The 18,130-nt window shown below is 35.9% G+C and overlaps 1 protein-coding gene across 5 annotated transcripts in view; it reads right to left on the bottom strand.

Moving 5' to 3' along the window:
• The window catches only part of LOC100914290 (phosphopantothenate--cysteine ligase), a 156,029-nt gene that overhangs the window by 64,533 nt on the left and 73,366 nt on the right, over window positions 1–18,130 (bottom strand). For all 5 annotated transcript variants that reach the window (XR_004233336.1, XM_031962341.1, XM_031962338.1 and 2 more), the window contains one exon: window positions 10,937–11,180. Coding sequence is in view for 4 of the 5 variants with exons in the window: in XM_031962341.1 (XP_031818201.1) it covers window positions 10,937–11,180 (244 nt within the window). In the remaining variant the exon portion in view is untranslated. The remainder of the gene's footprint in view (window positions 1–10,936; window positions 11,181–18,130) is intronic.

Genomic DNA, 18,130 nt, shown 5'->3' with positions numbered 1-18,130 from the left:
CTGCTTCTGTTTCCTCATCTTCAAAATGGAGAAGCTACATGGTTCAGCAATCTCTAAGTCCCTTCCAGATCTAAACCTATGACCCTATGAAAGATAGCAGAACTTTGGGAAGGCCAGAATAAAAGGGTATTCTTTGTTGTTAATTTAGTTAAGACTCTGCCCTTTGTTTGACTGTTTTTGCTGGCAGTTATTTATGATAAAAAACATTCTGGGCCCAGCCCACTGTCCATTTGTAATGGTTGTCCAACATATGTGCCATGACAGAATAGCACTGTGAGCTATTCATAAAATGGATTATCAGAATACAGACAAGAGGCCTTTACCCACTTGGTTTTTCTTCTGTGGACTATTAGGTCAAATGCTTTTGAATGGCTGTGGATTTCATTCTGAAGCCTCTGCAATGTTCCAAGGCCAAGGTGAAGTTGGCCCAATACCATCTGTAAACATGAACCTCCCCATTTAGACTGAAACCTTTTGGGGGAGATAAGTTCTGACTCTGTAAAAAGTAATGCTCACAATGATGACCAAGTTAAATGATAAAAATTTCTGTTAAAAAATACAGGGAAGTATATGGTGCATTTCAAAAAATGTTTATTCAGTTAATATAAAACAAGTCTCAGGGCTTGAAGTCTAAGCTCCCTTAGTTTACAGAAATGCAGTGTGGCTCTATTCATAAGAGCAACAGACTTGATATCAGAAGAATGCTGGAGGTCAGATCCCAGTTCTGAAAGCCACTAGTTAGATGATGCTGTCAAGTCCCTTCATCTCTCTGGGCCTCAGTTTCCTCATCTGCAAAATATGGATAATAACACATGCACTACCTATCTCCAAAATTTATCATTAGGAAAACATCTTATAAATCGTAAAGTGTTATATGAGCATGAGTTTGAATAACAAATCAATATTCCAGAATGACTTATTTCTCCAATGTTAGGAGTCAAGATTTTATTTTAACATCTCAAAATTCCTTTAATTTGACACAAAAATATGTTCTATAAATACAAAAAACTATTCAACCAATTATTCAACCCTGATGGTTACAGCAGTTGAGCATATACTTTTTCCTCTGATGCTTTCTAATTAGTAATATCAGAACTTCTCTGCATAGTAGAGCATCCAGAAACTCAACAACACTAGAGGATAAACAATGGTTATGTTAAAGCTTTTCTTTTGATTTCTCTTGTACTTCCAAATAATTTTACTACAACCCTAACAAACTGAAAAAAATTATTTGGAAAAACCTCATTATCATCCAGGGAACCTTCTCTTATAAAGAAAAAAAAACTATATAAAATGTAATGTAAGTGAAGTTTGCACTTTCGAATATGAATTAGATCTAACTTCCTGATGGTGGTGAGGATGTTAATTGGTCTAACCATCCTGGAAAACAATTTGGAATTACACAAGTAAAGTCACTAGATTGTTCGAACCCTTTTACTAGAGATAACCTTGCTGGATATATTCCCCGGGGATATGAGCAGATAGAAATAAAGGGCCTAGACATAGCAAAATATTCACAATAAGGCTTTTTTGTGGTGGCAAAATAACAAAGCAAAAGCTCATAAAACTAAGGAATAGCTGAATAGTATAGATTGAATGCCCTGGAATGTTGGTTCATTACAAGAAATGAAAAACAACAAATTCAGAAGAATACGAGAAAGTGTGAATGAACTGATGAAGAGTAAAGAAAGTGGAATAAAGAAAACAACATACCTAATTACTACAAAGATACAGATGAAATAAACACTAACATTTAATAACACTAAGTACCCAGTTCTCCTACCTATTCTTTGATCTCTAAGTTTCATGGCCCTCTTATTCTTCCCCAACCTGCCTGATTGCTCCTTCTCAGTCTTCTTTGTTGTATCATCATCTACATCATGATTCCTAACAGTAGGTAACTTGTTCAGTTGCATGCCCTTTTCTCTCTCCTGTCTATACCTATGCAATTTGTGACTCCATCCACTCTTAATCCACAGAAAATTGATACTGAAGAAGAAGCACAAACCCAAGCTTTATTACAAAGCAAAAAAAAAAAAAAAAAAAAAAAAGAACTAAAGTAAAGACACACACAATATGGCAACACATACAGACCAAGATCTTCCCACACAGGACCAGGCCACTCACATCCCCATTACCAGTTATGGTGGGGAAATTTCATAGAATCGCCTATTGATACAAGAGTCAAGTAGAAGTTCTTTTTAATCAGGACTAGAAATTGGGTTGGGATTGATAAATGGGTACTCCAAGAGTAAGTATCAATGCACAACAACTATAGTTGGCCAGGAGTCTTATCTAATCAGAAACTGAGGGTGTTTCTATGTTTGGCTCAGAATCAGAATGAATCAGGGCAGCGGAATGGTACAGACTGTTATGTTTATGGTCATAAAGACTACTTGGCCCAAGTGACTTCATGGGGGAGATATCATATCACTTATAACAGTATCAACAATACATTCCATAATCTCAATCATCACACACTCATCCTACATATCCAGTTAGTTGCCATATTTTTTCCTAGCATGACAACATTGTTTATATATGTCCTTTTCTCTCAACCTCTTCCCTATACTATTGTGATAACCTCCCAATTGTTCTCCCAGACGTGTGTCTTTCCCCATTCCAATCTATCTTCTACCAGCTACTCAAATGACCTCCCTGAAATACATTTGTGATCATGTAACTCCTCTACTCAATAAAATTCTGTGGTTCAATCTGACCTCTAGGATCAAATGTAAACAACTCTGGTATTTAAAGCTCTTCATAATCTGCTCCCTTCCAGTCTTTCTTTCATCTCTGTATACCAGCCACGTTCATCTTCAGTTTGAGGATGTTGGAAATCTGGAAACACTGCACTGCAAGGGGATGCACAGAAGCTCAGAGCTGGAAGAGAATGTGGCACAGAACAAATGTTTGTGGCAGCCCTTTTTGTAGTGGCTAAAAACTGGAAACTGAATGGATGTCCATCAGTTGGAGAATGGCTGAATAAATTGTGGTATATGAATATTATGGAATATTACTGTTCTGTAAGAAATGACCAACAGGATAATTTCAGAAAGGTCTGGAGAGTACACGAATGGATGCTGAGTGAAATGAGCAGGACCAGGAGATCATTATATACTTCAACAACAATACTATATGATGACCAGTTCTGATGGACCAGGCCATCCTCAGCAACGAGATCAACCAAATCATTTCTAATGGAGCAGTAATGAACTGAACTAGCTATGCCCAGAAAAAGAACTCTGGGAGATGACTAAGAACCATTACATTGAATTCCCAATCCCTATATTTATGCACACCTGCATTTTTGATTTCCTTCACAAGCTAATTGTACAATATTTCAGAGTCTGATTCTTTTTGTACAGCAAAATAACGTTTTGGTCAGGTATACTTATTGTGTATCTAATTTATATTTTAATATATTTAACATCTACTGGTCATCAGGAGATCATTATATACTTCAACAACAATACTAGATGATGACCAGTTCTGATGGATCAGGCCATCCTCAGCAACGAGATCAACCAAATCATTTCTAATGGAGCAGTAATGAACTGAACTAGCTATACCCAGAAAAAGAACTCTGGGAGATGACTAAAAACCATTACATTGAATTCCCAATCCCTATATTTATGCACACCTGCATCTTTGATTTCCTTCACAAGCTAATTGTACAATAATTCAGAGTCTGATTCTTTTTGTACAGCAAAATAATGTTTTAGTCATGTATACTTATTGTGTATCTAAGTTATATTTTAATATATTTAACATCTACTGTCATCCTGCCATTTAGGGAGGGGTGGGGGTAAGAGGTGAAAAATTGGAACAAGAGGTTTGGCAATTGTTAATGCTGTAAAGTTACCCATGTATATATCCTGTAAATAAAAGGCTATTAAATAAAAAAAAAAGGAAAAAAAAAAAAAAAACATCTACTGGTCATCCTGCCATCTAGGGAGAGTAAGAGGTGAAAAATTGGAACAAGAGGTTTGGCAATTGTTAATGCTGTAAAGTTACCCATGTATATATCCTGTAAATAAAAGGCTATTAAATAAAAAATAAAAATAAACAAAAAGAATGTGGCACAGAGTTGGAAGGAACCTCAGGAGCAGCTAATTCAACTTTTCTTTTTTACAGCAGAGCGCAAAGGACAGCCCAGAGAAGGTCAGTGATGTTGCTAAGATCACACAGGGAAAAGGAAGCAAAGCATGTTTTCTATTAGAAGGATATAAAACTCAGAGGATCTCTCTGATCATTTGTAGCTGTATAACAAACAGAACTGTGCTAACTGCCCAGTCCCATTCTACTTTCCAATAAATGAAATAGGTAGGAGGCATTTATACTGATAAGGCACTAGCAGTAGTTATTGCATTCTTCTCTTCCCAAGCAGCCATGGGACAGATTATTAGTTTTGTTGAATGTCAGCCCAGGGACAAGCCTACTCTACAGCATTTAGCAACAAGGCCTCCATCTTCCTCTACCTGGGTTTCAATTTCCTCACCTATAAAATAAAATGATTTGGAATGGATAACTCCTGAGATTCTTTCTAGATCTAAAGCCTTGATTCTTGGAGATCAGCACAGTTCTAGTAAAGCCTGTTTCATCCTTTATTCTTGTATCCCCATGCACTTAGTGCTTAACACTTGACTGATCTTATAAAAAGGATGCCCTACCATAGGCAAAGCTAAAAAGCAGAGAAGCAACAGCAGCCAATGTTTCCAGTGCAGAAGTGTGAGAAGGGAAGGATAGAGGGAAATTGACTCTTTCCCAGATAACTGTGGACTGTAGCAACTGGCTCTTTTTGCATGTCTAGGGCAATGGGCAAGGTTTTAGCAGTTATTACAAAGAATCTTTTAGTTAGTGATCATTTTTCCTAGTTAAGATAACAAGCAAGTAACTAATAGAAATCAAGGCACTACACCATAAGAGAAATGACTGGAGTCTCTGTGAGTACAGAGAACAAGGACAACAAAGACGTGATCCTCTCTAGTGATGAAGGGGGCCCACAAAGCATATTTAAAAGGAACAGTTCAGTGGGCACTTGTTTTAAATGGCTTTTATGTCTTTCTCAGGAGAAAACTGGTTCAATGTGAATGAGCAAGAGGTATATCCTTCTTCTCAGATCATCAGGACATGAGTGTTCACTAAAGGATGGAAGATATGTTCCAAAAATACAAGACAGAAGGGAAAAGACTGTGAAAATGAATAAGGAAATTTAAACCAATGTCAAGATTGGAACAGAAAGAAAATGAGTTGTACTGGATCATTGAAGTAATAGCAGAACTGAGAGTTTTCGAGTGGTAGGAAATATATTCCTTCTGAGCCAGTCCAGATTCATTGGCAATATCACATGTGTGACTCTTCTGACTCATACTTCCACCACCCTAATTCAGGTCCTCATTGCCTCTCACCTGGACTATGATAATAGCCTAATTGGTTTTTCTTTTCTCCAGTCTCTTCCCTCTCCAATCATTCCTTCACGTAGTTGTCACAATAGTCTTCCTACCTTCAGTGGCTCACCATTGCCTAAAGGATAAAAAGCAAACTCCTTATTCTAAGATTCAAGACCCACCACAAAGCTTCCTATTTGGTCTGATCCCTAGTTATACCCTTGCACACACTTTGCACTGCCGGCCCATGTGGGCCCCAACTCTTTTTCACCTTAAGGCCTCTTCTATTCCACCTTTTCACTCACCAACTAGTTATTAAGAACTGATCTGGTGGGAAAACCCTGTTCTAAGCCCTAAAGAACATACAAACATCATGATGACATAGTCTCTGCTCTCATGGAGCTTACAATCTAAAAGGAAAGATGTAACACCCGCACTATAAATATTAAATAACATACAATAATAACTTACCTAGTATTCAGCTTTCATTCTGAAACTTTTATTCTAGCTACCATGTAGCTAAGACTAATATTATTAGTGTCAATGTATTTTATTAAAAGCAACATAAAGACTGTAGAGATTTTCCAATTCAAACACCATTTATAAAAGGCCTACTATGCATAAGACTGCTGGAGTTTTCAGACTCTCAGATTCTGAAAATAACAAACTCTTGTCCTCAGGAAGCTTACATTCTACTAGAGTAAAGATGGAGGACATATGTCACACAATCACAGAACTACAGAATTTGAAAGACAGAAGGTGTCTTGGCCAGTTAGCCTAAATATATATACCAAAGGATTCCTCACTAAAACATTGTGGATAAGTAGTCATAAACTTCTGCTTGAAGACCTCCAAGGAAAGGGAACTGACATTTCTCAAGACAATCTATTTATTCCATTTTGGGACAGCTCTAATTGTTAGGAAATTTCTCCTGACAGCAATCCTAAATATGCAACTTTGCAATTTCCTCCCATTGCTCCTGGTTGTGGAGGCACATAGTACAATTTAATCCTTTCAAATATTTTAAAATAGCTATTGTGTCCTCCTAGTTCCTTCAACCAATCCTTGTCTGTCATGAATTCCAAGTCCCTCACCAGACTGAAGACTCTTCTCTGAAAACTTTCCAATTTATCAAAATCCTGGAAGTTATTTATGTCTTTCTTAATAGAGCTCAAGATTTGCCTTAGCTTCTTTGGCTCTCACATCATACTGCTGTCACACACTGACTGAGCTTTCAGGAAGATTTTTTCTCATAATAACTGCTATTTATCTAGACCTCAGCTTGTGAAATTATTTTGTAACCAAGTATATGATTTTACATTTATCTCTATTGAATTTTTTTTTTTTAGATTCAGTCCAGTCCAGTCATCATCCACTGGGGTGGCTGGCTATTACTCTTAGCTTTAGATCATCTGTAAATTTAATGAAAATATGATTTCTATCTTTATCCAACTTATTGGCAAAAATTTGAAAAAAACAGAAGGCCAACCAAGGGTTCAACACATTGGGTGCAGAACTCCCCTGCTGTACTGACCCAGAACCACTGATAACTCTTTGAACCTGTCTTCCTGAACAATCTGAATCCATTTGTTCATAGTATTAGTACTTATGGCTGATCTTTTTATCTTCCCCAAAAACAGTATAAGGTATCTTATCATAAAATACCTTCTCATAAAATCAATGTAAAGTTTATGTCCAGTATTTCCCCTTGTCTGTAAAATATGAGAGAGGGGGTGACAAATGAAAGATTCAGATGAAGTACTCTAGGATTATTACAGGAGCTAAAGAACATTTTAAACTGAGGAAATCTTTCAGATAGATAAGGATAAAAGGGAAAGATGAGGAAGGTAGATATTTTAGACAACAGAGACCATCTGCAGGAATGCAGAGAGGTAAGAAATGGCATGCTGAGTTCTGGGCTGGTTGGAATGTAGATTGCATGAAGAGGAGTGATAACAAAAATAAGGTTGGAAAAGATGGGTTAAAGCTGGACCATGAAGGAATTTAAATGTCAGGCTAAAGAATTTGTATTTCATCATATAGTAGGAAGTTACTAAACTGAAGGGTAATATTGTCTGATCTAGGCCTTAGGAAGATAATTTGGCAGTTGTGTAAAATACAGATTAAAAAGGGGAGGTGCTTCAGGGAAAGGAGACCAATTAGAAGGCTATCACTGTTGTCTACAGAAAATAATGAAGTAGAAGTAGGGTGTTAGCAATATGAGTCAAGAGAAAGGAAAAGATCCAAAGGATGGAAGCAATTGGAAAAAGCAATAAATTTGGAAAAATTTAAATAGATTTTACTGAATAACCAAATCAAGGTAAGCTTTAGTTAAAGCAAACAACAAAAATGAACCCCCCCATAACTGAGAATAAACATATAAATACACAACCTAAAAAATATCAAGCATTAATCAACAAAAGAAGTAGTTTCAGTTATAAAATGGACTAGAAGGAGAGTCTTCAAGGCACTGCTTGGGCTGAAAAACTTATCCTTGTGGTTAAATGACTCATATGTGTATCAGGGGTGAACATTTTACAAAATGCTTTTTTTACTATAAACCTATGATAGAGGTCACATGAGTATTATTAGCCCCCTTTTAATGACAAGGAAATTTTATTTGTGTAAGCCATACCTCCATTCCTGCCACAATTCCCTTCTAAACTCTGCCTATTGCTATCTTTCTCTTTCTTTAAGATGGCACCTCTTCCATGAAGGTTTTCTTGATCCAGCCAGCCAGTGATTTCAATATAACTTAACATTCCAACATTTTATCCCTCTCTGATTTATGCTAAGTAGTCTTCACATTCTAACTTCTATCGTAGTTATTTGTATATGTCTTATATCCCTCTTGTAATGGAAGGTCTTCAAGAATAGGGACTATGCCTTTTTTCATCTATGTATCTTCAATACCTAGCACATTAATAATATACATTAATAAATATTTGTTGCATTCATTACTGGATTGAATTAAAGAACTTTTCATGCTCCATGAAATGATACAGATCCGTGGATGTCATTATAATTAAGGACATCTGTTCTTGTCCCTGGGAAGAAGAGACACATATGGATGGTAGGTGACTCTGCTGAGAGGCATGAATGCATATGTAGATCAATGTGACATAACCAGTCAGGAATTGAGCTATCCTTATGGGGTGAGACATGGGGTGAGGATGTGACAGTGAGCCTTCAAAGATTTGTCAGACAGAATGTCCATCACCCACTTATGATAACATATATGGGAAGAAATGATCATCAGAAGAAACATAAAAATAATTTCTAAGAATTTTGAAGTTCTCATTAAAGTGAAGTTCTAGGGGGCACAGAGGTCATTCTTGTCACATCTTCTAGTTAGCAAGGTAGGGACTTCAGAAGGTGAGGCAAGAACAGCAGGTTAAAAAGGTATCAGAGAGAATTAGTTTCTGAATCAAAATTTAAGATTCAGAAATGATTAACTCTTCGACTATGAACAAAATATATTTAATGAGGATGCTTCCCACCTTTTAGCAGAGAGGTGATGGACTAGAAGTGTAGAATGCGACATACATTTGTAAACATAGACACTGACTTTTTTTTTATTTGATTAATATCTTACAAGGGAGAACCTATTTATTTATTTATAGGGAAGCATATAGTTGGATATGTCCCGCAAAGGAGCATAGAGTGCTAATGAAACATTTTAAAAATATATAAAAGAGCAGAAGAGCAAGCCCTGGACCTGCTGTTGGGATATATCTGGATGTAAATCCTGTCACAATTTAATTCAACAAATATTTATTGAGTATATAGTATGTGCCAATCACCATGTAAGATGCTAGAGATACAAAGTTTCAGACTCTACCTTTGTAACCAAGGGGAAGTCACTTACCTAATGAAATAATATATGTAAAGCATTTGACTAATGTGTATGTGTTGGTCTACCTCACAGTGCTTGACACATAGTAGGGATTAGTTTGCTTTCCTTAATCTCTCAGAGCCTCAGTTTATTCATAGGGAGATAATACCACTTACTTCATAGGGTTGTTGTGAAACTCAACTGAGATAATGTGCATAAACTACTTTGCAAATTGTAAAGCTCTATATAATGTCAGCCATTGTTAATGGTTATCATCATTGGTAATTATACTTTCTGTAATTTTTTCCCCATTAAATGTTTGGAGTCTTTCTCTTTTTCAGACACACTGGAAACAATCCCTTGATGTTTTGGAAAGAACATCTCCTTCACTTGTGGATTTTCTTTCTTATGAGAGTCCCTCTCTGGTCCAGTTCTTCTTCCCATCTTCAACTTCTCTAAAACAGTTTTGCTCCCCCATGCTGCTGATTAGGAACTGAAGTGCTGAAAACAAATGTGGTAGTTCTTCTGTCACCGATTATTAAACTAATTTGTCCTAGAAGTTCTGACAAGATCTCTTCCATTTTTTTGTCAGTTTGTTGGCCTCCTCTCAATTTCATCTATAAGTGCTTTGGGGATGATTTGGCTTAGTTAGGGTCTCATGTCGAGCTTTCTACAGACATTTTACTCAATTTTCTGCTTGACAGAAGGAAATATTTGCTAATGATGAGAGCTCTCAGGGCAAATCACAAATGGAAAGGGCTGTGTTTGGAAGGTAATACTGATGATAACTGACATTCACATGAACGATGAAGATTTTATAAAGTATTTTCCTCATAACAACCAGGCATTATCAGCATTTTACAGATGAGAATAGAGGGAGAAAGTAATATATCTAAAAGGTAATAGAGTTTATATCAGATCCAGGATTTAAACCCAGGTCTTTTGATTCTGCATTCAGTGCTCTTTTCAAATACACTAGAATAATAAGTTTTCTGGTCACTGGAAATCTTCAAATAAAACTGTTAAGATGATCACTGGCCAGAGAAGTTATAGACAAGAGTTATGCTTCTATCAGGAATTAAGATTAGATAGATAAACCATGAGGAGCCTTCCATTTAAGATTCTATTGCTCTCTAAAGAAAACATTCTGAGTCGATTTGCTACCTACAATCCTCTTACAATCCTCAGATCTTTAGAGGGTAATTTCATAAAAAACAACTGGAAATATATGCCAATATTACCATGCTCAACAAATATTTATTGAGTGTCTAGCTTGTGCAAAACATTGAATTAAGTAGAAGAGATACAAAGAGGCATAAGACATGGGGCTGGACCTCAAGGAGCTCTCTTACAACCCAGTTTGGGAGACAGGATATCATCACAAAAATACAAATAAATAAATGAAATCAAAGGAAATGCTGTATAAATTATGGAAACGATATAATGGTAAGATGAAATTAACATGCCCAGAAAGTTTCATTAGGGAAAAACATAAACAAAGCAGTTTTTCTATAATTGATCATTCTTTCTTATTCCTTCTCATTGTCACTACAAATGTCTTGACTTATACCACATACATAGCTATTACTCAATAAATATTTGATGGCAGTGATGATGTCAAAATAACTTATTATCCATGGCTGATTATAGGAAGTTGAGTAGTGACATTTATTTACAGAGTTATGTTCTTCTCACTAGTGGTGCAACATACCTGTTTGCTACTGTCATCTGAACTATCTCCAGAACTGGGAGAATGGAGAAAGTGTTTACTCAGCTGGTTCAACTCTTCTCTAAGCTTTTCCTCCTCAGACTTGCTATTAAATTGCTGCCTCTCAGCATTTACATCTTGTTCCTGTTGAGGATGTTCTTCCCTTTCCATCTCTTTTGGATAAGTGTCCCCCTTCATTGGTTCCTTTAGCATGTCCATCTGTCTGCTACTTTCTGCTAATTCAGGACTTGATGCAAATGTAACAAAAATCATTCAAAATATTCATTATTATAGCAGAGGATAAAGAAAAAAATTAAAGTTTGGAAGCAAGATTTACTAACTATATGTATTAACAAAGCAGATACCCTGTTTCAATGAGTGTGATTCCCCCATGCCGACTATGTAAAGTGCAACAGTGCATTGTAGAAAATAAGAGTCCTTCTGCCCCCTCTAAGGTTTTCAGTTCCAACAAGATTTATGTTCTAGGTAACCAAAGAATGCCACTTTTGAGGGCATATAAATTCATTTGAAAAATCAATTGTTTAAAAAGTTAAATTCAGCAAAAAAAATTGTTTTGGATTATGTGACACTAAATAATCCATCTGGTTGAATTTTTCACTTTTTAATCTGGCATTCTGGGCATGTACTAATAGAGTTATGAGACATCCAGAGAAAAATGACCAAAGAGGGCTTTTAGAGATTGAAACCATCCTTCCTTCTTCACCCTATTTACAACATAACCAAGAATATCTAGAGAATAGGACCACTGCAGCCATGTATAGAGCTGCTCCACTTCCATGATGAGAAATTTAGTGTTTTCCTCAAAGCATTAACTCATGGGATCTTTATTCCCAACATCTTAAGAAGAGTATTCATTATAAATAGAACTGTGATGTGGTGGCCCTTTAGAAAGTTCATAAGCTAAGCAATGTGAATATGCATGTAAAACATGCCTATACATGAACATATAAGGATTTATATAATCTACTGGTCAAAGGGATGAAGAGTTACAGACAATATATCACTTTGATTAAAATGAAGGATATTAACTATAGTTCTTAGTCTTTACCATGCTAAGGAAGAGGAAATAAATTAATTTTTCTCTGAAAGAGTTTATGAAGAAAATATTTTTTTTATTTCTGACCTCATAGCACTTCATACATGTCATATTCTGCTTACATCTTATTTTTCACTAAAGCTATTACATAGCAATTACATAATATTCCATTCTGTGTATATGTAATAACTCCCATTAGCCTGGACTGGAAACCCACTCAGTACAGGGAGTATGAATTATCTTTCTGTCTCTCAATACTTGCTTGCTCATATGTAATAATTTTCCATTAATTACTTTTAGAAACTTTTTATGTGCTCTAAGAGACTATGAGGTAAGGGTTGATGTGGACACATGAAACTTTTATTTATGGCTTGATGGACGAAAAGACATGAAGTTAACACAGAAGTTTGGGGGTAGATATCCCTGAGATAAGTGGATAGTGCAGAATTAAGTATGAGAGGAAATGGAGATAATAAGGTTGTTTAGGGTCCATTGGTTCTAAAGTACAAGGCAAATTTCATAAGGCTACCTAAGTAGATCCAACTTGTACACAAGGGGAAATATACTCCATAAGCTAATACATGTGTTTTTCCAAATATATACTTACATAAAATATTGTGAGAACTATAAATATTGCTAGCCTCCACATGAAGACAGTTGCAAACAATGATTGGTGAAGTCTCTATTCACTTGGTAACTCTCTTTCTCCCCTGTCCAAATTCTCATCAGCTCTCTACCCCTCAAAATTTTATTCCAGTATGGGACATATTAAGTCCTTTAAGAATAGAAAATATGAGCTACTTATATTTTGAGCTCATCTATTTAAAAAGGAAAAGAAGCTATTTTAATCAAATTGTAGATCAAGTGTTGCGAAAGGTATCTTTGAAATCACAAATCAGTGGATCCTCTTAAATAAAGAATTGCTACAGAGCAATTACATTTTCTTCCATGACACAATGAGAGTAGGTTTTTCCTTAGAACTATAAAGGAAGGAAGGAACAAGGGAATTCTATTTTCATTTTCATCCCATTGATTACCTCTCAACAAATAAAAAGGATGTTTTAAAAACCATATATTTAGTTGGGACACAGAGACATATTTCTTGTATCATATTCAGTGGGTGTCTATTAATGTCTCAGCATAAACTTGTGGAAGTATAAGAATGAGGTTCCCCAGGAATAAGTCATGGTGTGGATACCATTTGATAATTTTTAAAGTGATGTGGACAACAGAATTGAACTGAATTTATGTTAAATCTTCAGATGACAGTAAATTTAGTTTGGAACATTGGGATTTAATTCAAAATATTGATAGAAAAATGATCCATAAAAACTCAAAAAAATAAAATTCAATTGTAAATGGAAATTTTTATACTTAGTAAAATCACTGACCCAGCACCAAAATTTCCACCTATAATCTTTGCTTTAAGCTATAGGATTAATCTTACATAGTAAATATGTGATTAAGAAAAGATTCATAGTTCCAAAGAGCAGCATCAAGTCATTCTTGCAGCTTGCTATAATCTTATATTCTAAATTCTAATAACCAGGCTCTTGTTTTATTCCTTGTAATCAATGCATAACATTATATATCAAATACAACAAACTACATTTCTATATTATTCTCTCATATCCAAATGCCTTTCTTAGTTTTGTGTTCTTTGGGATTGCAGCCCAGCTTTGTTCACCTAAAGTCCTACCTCCAAAGTTCAATTTCTCTGGCTTGATTTTTGAGAGATGCTGACAAAACTCCTCTCTTTCCTCTTTCTACTACTACTATCAACCATCTGTCTTATCTGAACTTGGCCTCCTGCCAAGATTGCCCAGCTCGTGTATCTACTGCTTAGACATTCCCAATAACCTCAGCTACTAGAGCTGTCTGCTGCTGAGATCAATTATCAATACCTCTTCTGTCATGTCCTGCTCTGTCCTGGTGGATCCTCATCTCTGGTCTTCTTTATCTGACTGCTAATAAAATCTCAGTTCTAACCCTTAAAAATCAAAGACAAACTATGCAGACACACATTGAGGAAAGACAAATTAGAAACAAGTAGTGTGCAGCAGAGTGAAACAAAGAGCTCTAAGATAAATATGTAAGTTGGTAAAAGCACTTATCACAAAATCTTAGACAAGTGCCAAGAAGGTAGGGCTGCTTTGGTCTTCATGTCCATTTAACTAGCACAAAGTTTGGCACACATCAGGGATTTAATAAATATTGCTGATAAACAGGAAGGCAGGTAGGCAGACAGGCTCTTAAAGGTCATATAGGCCAAACTTCATATCTCCTCTTAAGGCCTTGGGCAAAAGTCCTGTTACAAGGCCTCCAACCACAGTTGACAAATTAGATAGTAATAACCCTGCAGACTCAAGAGACAATGCATCCAGCTGGGACTTGGCAAAGATCTGTCTACCCTGAGGATACAGTATTGTTTCCTACTGTCAAACTCAGAATTAATTGACTGAAAAAAATGAAGTTACTGTCCTAGTGGAGCCAGACCTCTGCCCTGGGGCCTCTTTAGATAAACCAGGGTTACTCAAAAAACAGGGCTCCTGATTAAAAGGTGGCTAATTGGCCAAAAGCATTTGTTAATGCAATTTGTCCTTAGGGAGAAAAATCTGGCTGTTACCCTCTGGCCTCAATCTGGCCTTTTATCTCACATCCTCAATACCTCTGATTCCAATTGACCTGATGACCATATATTTGTCTATTTGGCCAGTGCTCCTCCCTACTCCCACCCCAGTATAGGTTCTCATCCATGACTTTCATTATATCTGTCACCTTTGCCTCTTCTTTCATCTCATGCTAGCTCCCTGACCTACTCTTATCCTGTCCTATACAGGACTAGAATTTCTGTGTATCAACTTTAATATAGCCTGACAGAGCACTAACTATTCTTGCTTTAATTGACCAGTGTCAACACTTGGATATTGTAACTAATTAAGTTATTTGTTCATAATCATTTAGAAAACTACATAAACCAAACTTTTGTCTTCATACCTGGGAAAGAAACTGGTCCATCCCAGTTTCTTCTTCCCAGATAAATATTTTCTTCCAAATTCACACTTGCTAGTTATCTCATTTTTCTCCAAGTCCATCATTTCTGCTAAGCTTTGCTGCTTCATCAAATTTTCTTTGACACTAGCCCTTGAGCCACTTGCTATTTCAATGTCTCTGAGTCATCCAACTCGTATCTTTTCTGGATACCTGGGGATAGTAGCCTTACCAAGACGTTTTGAATTCATATAACATCACAAATAACAGATAAGGTAACAACTCCCTGAGAGGCAATGAATGAATTGTACTGCAAGACTCAATCAATACATGCTTACCCTGAAGAAAGAGACTTAAAAAAAAACCTTTTAGTTATTCATTAAGCACTTGTAACAACTCCAATGATAACTTGCTCCCCCCAAACTCTAAATTAATATTACAAATAATAATACAAAGCTATACACTTATATAAACCTAAAATACTTCCAAGAGGCAATTGCTTATTATTCCAGAAAGAGAATATATTTGTAATATAATTGAGCAACTATTTATTGCTTAAGGTGTCATTAATGAATTTTTAACACGAAATCCCTAGACCATCCTTGTGAATCAACCACTACATAGGAATTACCATGCTAAGAAATTATTTCCCTATTACTGTTCTGTAAGAAATGACCAACAGGATAATTTCAGAAAGGCCTGGAGAGACTTACATGAACTGATGCTGAGTGAAATGAGCAGGACCAGGAGATCATTATATACTTCAACAACAATACTATATGATGACCAGTTCTGATGGACCAGGCCATCCTCAGCAATGAGATCAACCAAATCATTTCTAATGGAGCAGTAATGAACTGAACTAGCTATGCCCAGAAAAAGAACTCTGGGAGATGACTAAAAACCATTGCATTGAATTCCCAATCCCTATATATGCACACCTGCATTTTTGATTTCCTTCACAAGCTAATTGTACAATATTTCAGAGTCTGATTCTTTTTCTACAGCAAAATAACGTTTTGGTCAGGTATACTTATTGTGTATCTAATTTATGTTTTAATATATTTAACATCTACTGGTCATCCTGCCATCTAGGGGAGGGGGTGGGGGGGGTAGGAGGTGAAAAATTGGAACAAGAGGTTTGGCAATCGTTGATGCTGTGAAGTTACCCATGTATATATCCTGTAAATAAAAGGCTATTGAATTAAAAAAAAATTAATTATTTCCCAAGAGCTTGACTGGAGTTCCTCGACTAAAGTGGCCAAATCTGTCCAATCCTAGATTGTCTTGGTGTATACATTGGCCCAGAAGTGAGTTATTCTTTTAGCTAATCACAAGCTGATTCCTGCCTAATTTCATTCATGCATCTTTATCCAAAGATCACATCCCTTTAGTTGAAAGAGAAAACTTAAAGAAAATATAATAACTCTCTTCTAGGCTGGCACATAGTACAGAGATTAAGATTTATTCTTAATTCTGCCCAAGAGGACAGATCTAGGAGTAATAGGCAGAAATTGAAAAGAGATATATTTAAGTTCCTATCAATTCTATTAAAAAGTGGAGTGGGCTATCTTAGAATGCAGTGGGAAGATTTTTGAGCAATAGCTAGATAATTATTTGTAAAGAATTAACAAAATCTCAGAGTTTAATAGTTCAACTTATATCTTAACATGAATTATCTCTATAGCACCCTCCATCTATACTGTTTCCCCACATCTATTTATCTAAATCCAATATACTTGTTTTAAATCAAAATTCCTGAAATATTGTTTTTATCACACAATGCCAATACTTAAGAAACTAATATTAACATTTGAGGCTCTCATTAACTTCATCCTTAAGTCTCTACTACTTCTCTAACTTAATCTTTCATCTTCTTTCATAATTCTACATCTACTACTCAGATATTTAGAGTAGATAACTTCTTATGTGATAGGATTTCAGGAGTCCAAGAAGTAGCCCCTGCTCTGCAAAATCTTCCATTTTCTGACTGATGCCTTAAATATTTTTTGAAATAAGGGGCAAAACCTTCTAACACACAATTAGAGATAAGGTTTAAAATGTGAACATATTATTAATAATGACAAATGATAATAATTTTTAAGTTTTGCAAAGCAACTTATTTTCAAACAATCCTATAATATACATTGTACCCCCAACTTTATAGATAAGAAAACTGAGTCTCAAAGGGATCAAGTGTCTTGCCCACTTAGAACCAAACTTTAAATCTAGCTCTTTCCTAACTTCAGTGGCAACAGTATCATATCTTCTTCCCTCTCTGAAAAGGGTTATATAGACTTAATAGTAATTAAACTAAGGGGTATGCAAATAACTATTCCTCTCTTTCAGAATGCCGACAGTATAAAGTCTGAATTTCTTAATCTGGCACCAGTCAAGTGGCACCAAGTCAAACCACTCAACTGGTTTGTATCCTGAATCTGCCCTGTGCTGTACATCCTGTTCTCCTTCAAGAATGTCTTCTCCCCTTTCTTCCTTTTCACCTACCACAAGCCTATTTCAAACTGCATCTTGCTCTGGAGATTTTCCTGATCAGTTTCCAATCTATCTAGTCATCAAAATATCCCATGCTTAGCATCAAGTATGCATCTACTTGGTAAATAGATCTAAGGCAATGGCACTTGGTCAGTCACATGCCTAGCAATACCAGCAGTTTTCTTTTTATCAATTTCAACCCCTGAAAACTAGTTGGCACCTCCTCTGGGCCTGTCCCTAGGCCACACTTGTTCAGCTTCATGTGGTATAGTCAAATTAGATTGAGCTTCAATCAGTCCCATTATATTGTTATAACTCAGTTGTGACTTAGATGTCTTTTGTGTCAGTCTTACTGATCCTAAAACATAACCAAGCATTTAACCAAAGTAAAATGCAACAAACACTTTTGTTACTGGGTCTGGGATTTTAATGAAAATGGAGAAGCCCTGGAGGAAGAAAAGACAGTTACAAAAATAAATCTGTATACATATGTTGTATTTAACATATACTTTAACATATTTAACATGTATTAGACTACCTACCATTTAGGAGAGGGGGTGGAGGGAAGGAGGGGAAAAGTTGGAACAAAAGGTTTTGGAAGGGTCAATGTTGAAAAATTGCCCAAGCATATGTTTTATAAATTAAAAGCTATAATA

Source organism: Sarcophilus harrisii, chromosome 3, assembly GCF_902635505.1.
Source record: "Sarcophilus harrisii chromosome 3, mSarHar1.11, whole genome shotgun sequence".
In the NCBI taxonomy this organism is placed as follows: Eukaryota; Metazoa; Chordata; class Mammalia; order Dasyuromorphia; family Dasyuridae; genus Sarcophilus; species Sarcophilus harrisii.
Note: the sequence above shows the minus strand (reverse complement) of the source record. Positions and strands in the feature narration are given on the sequence as shown.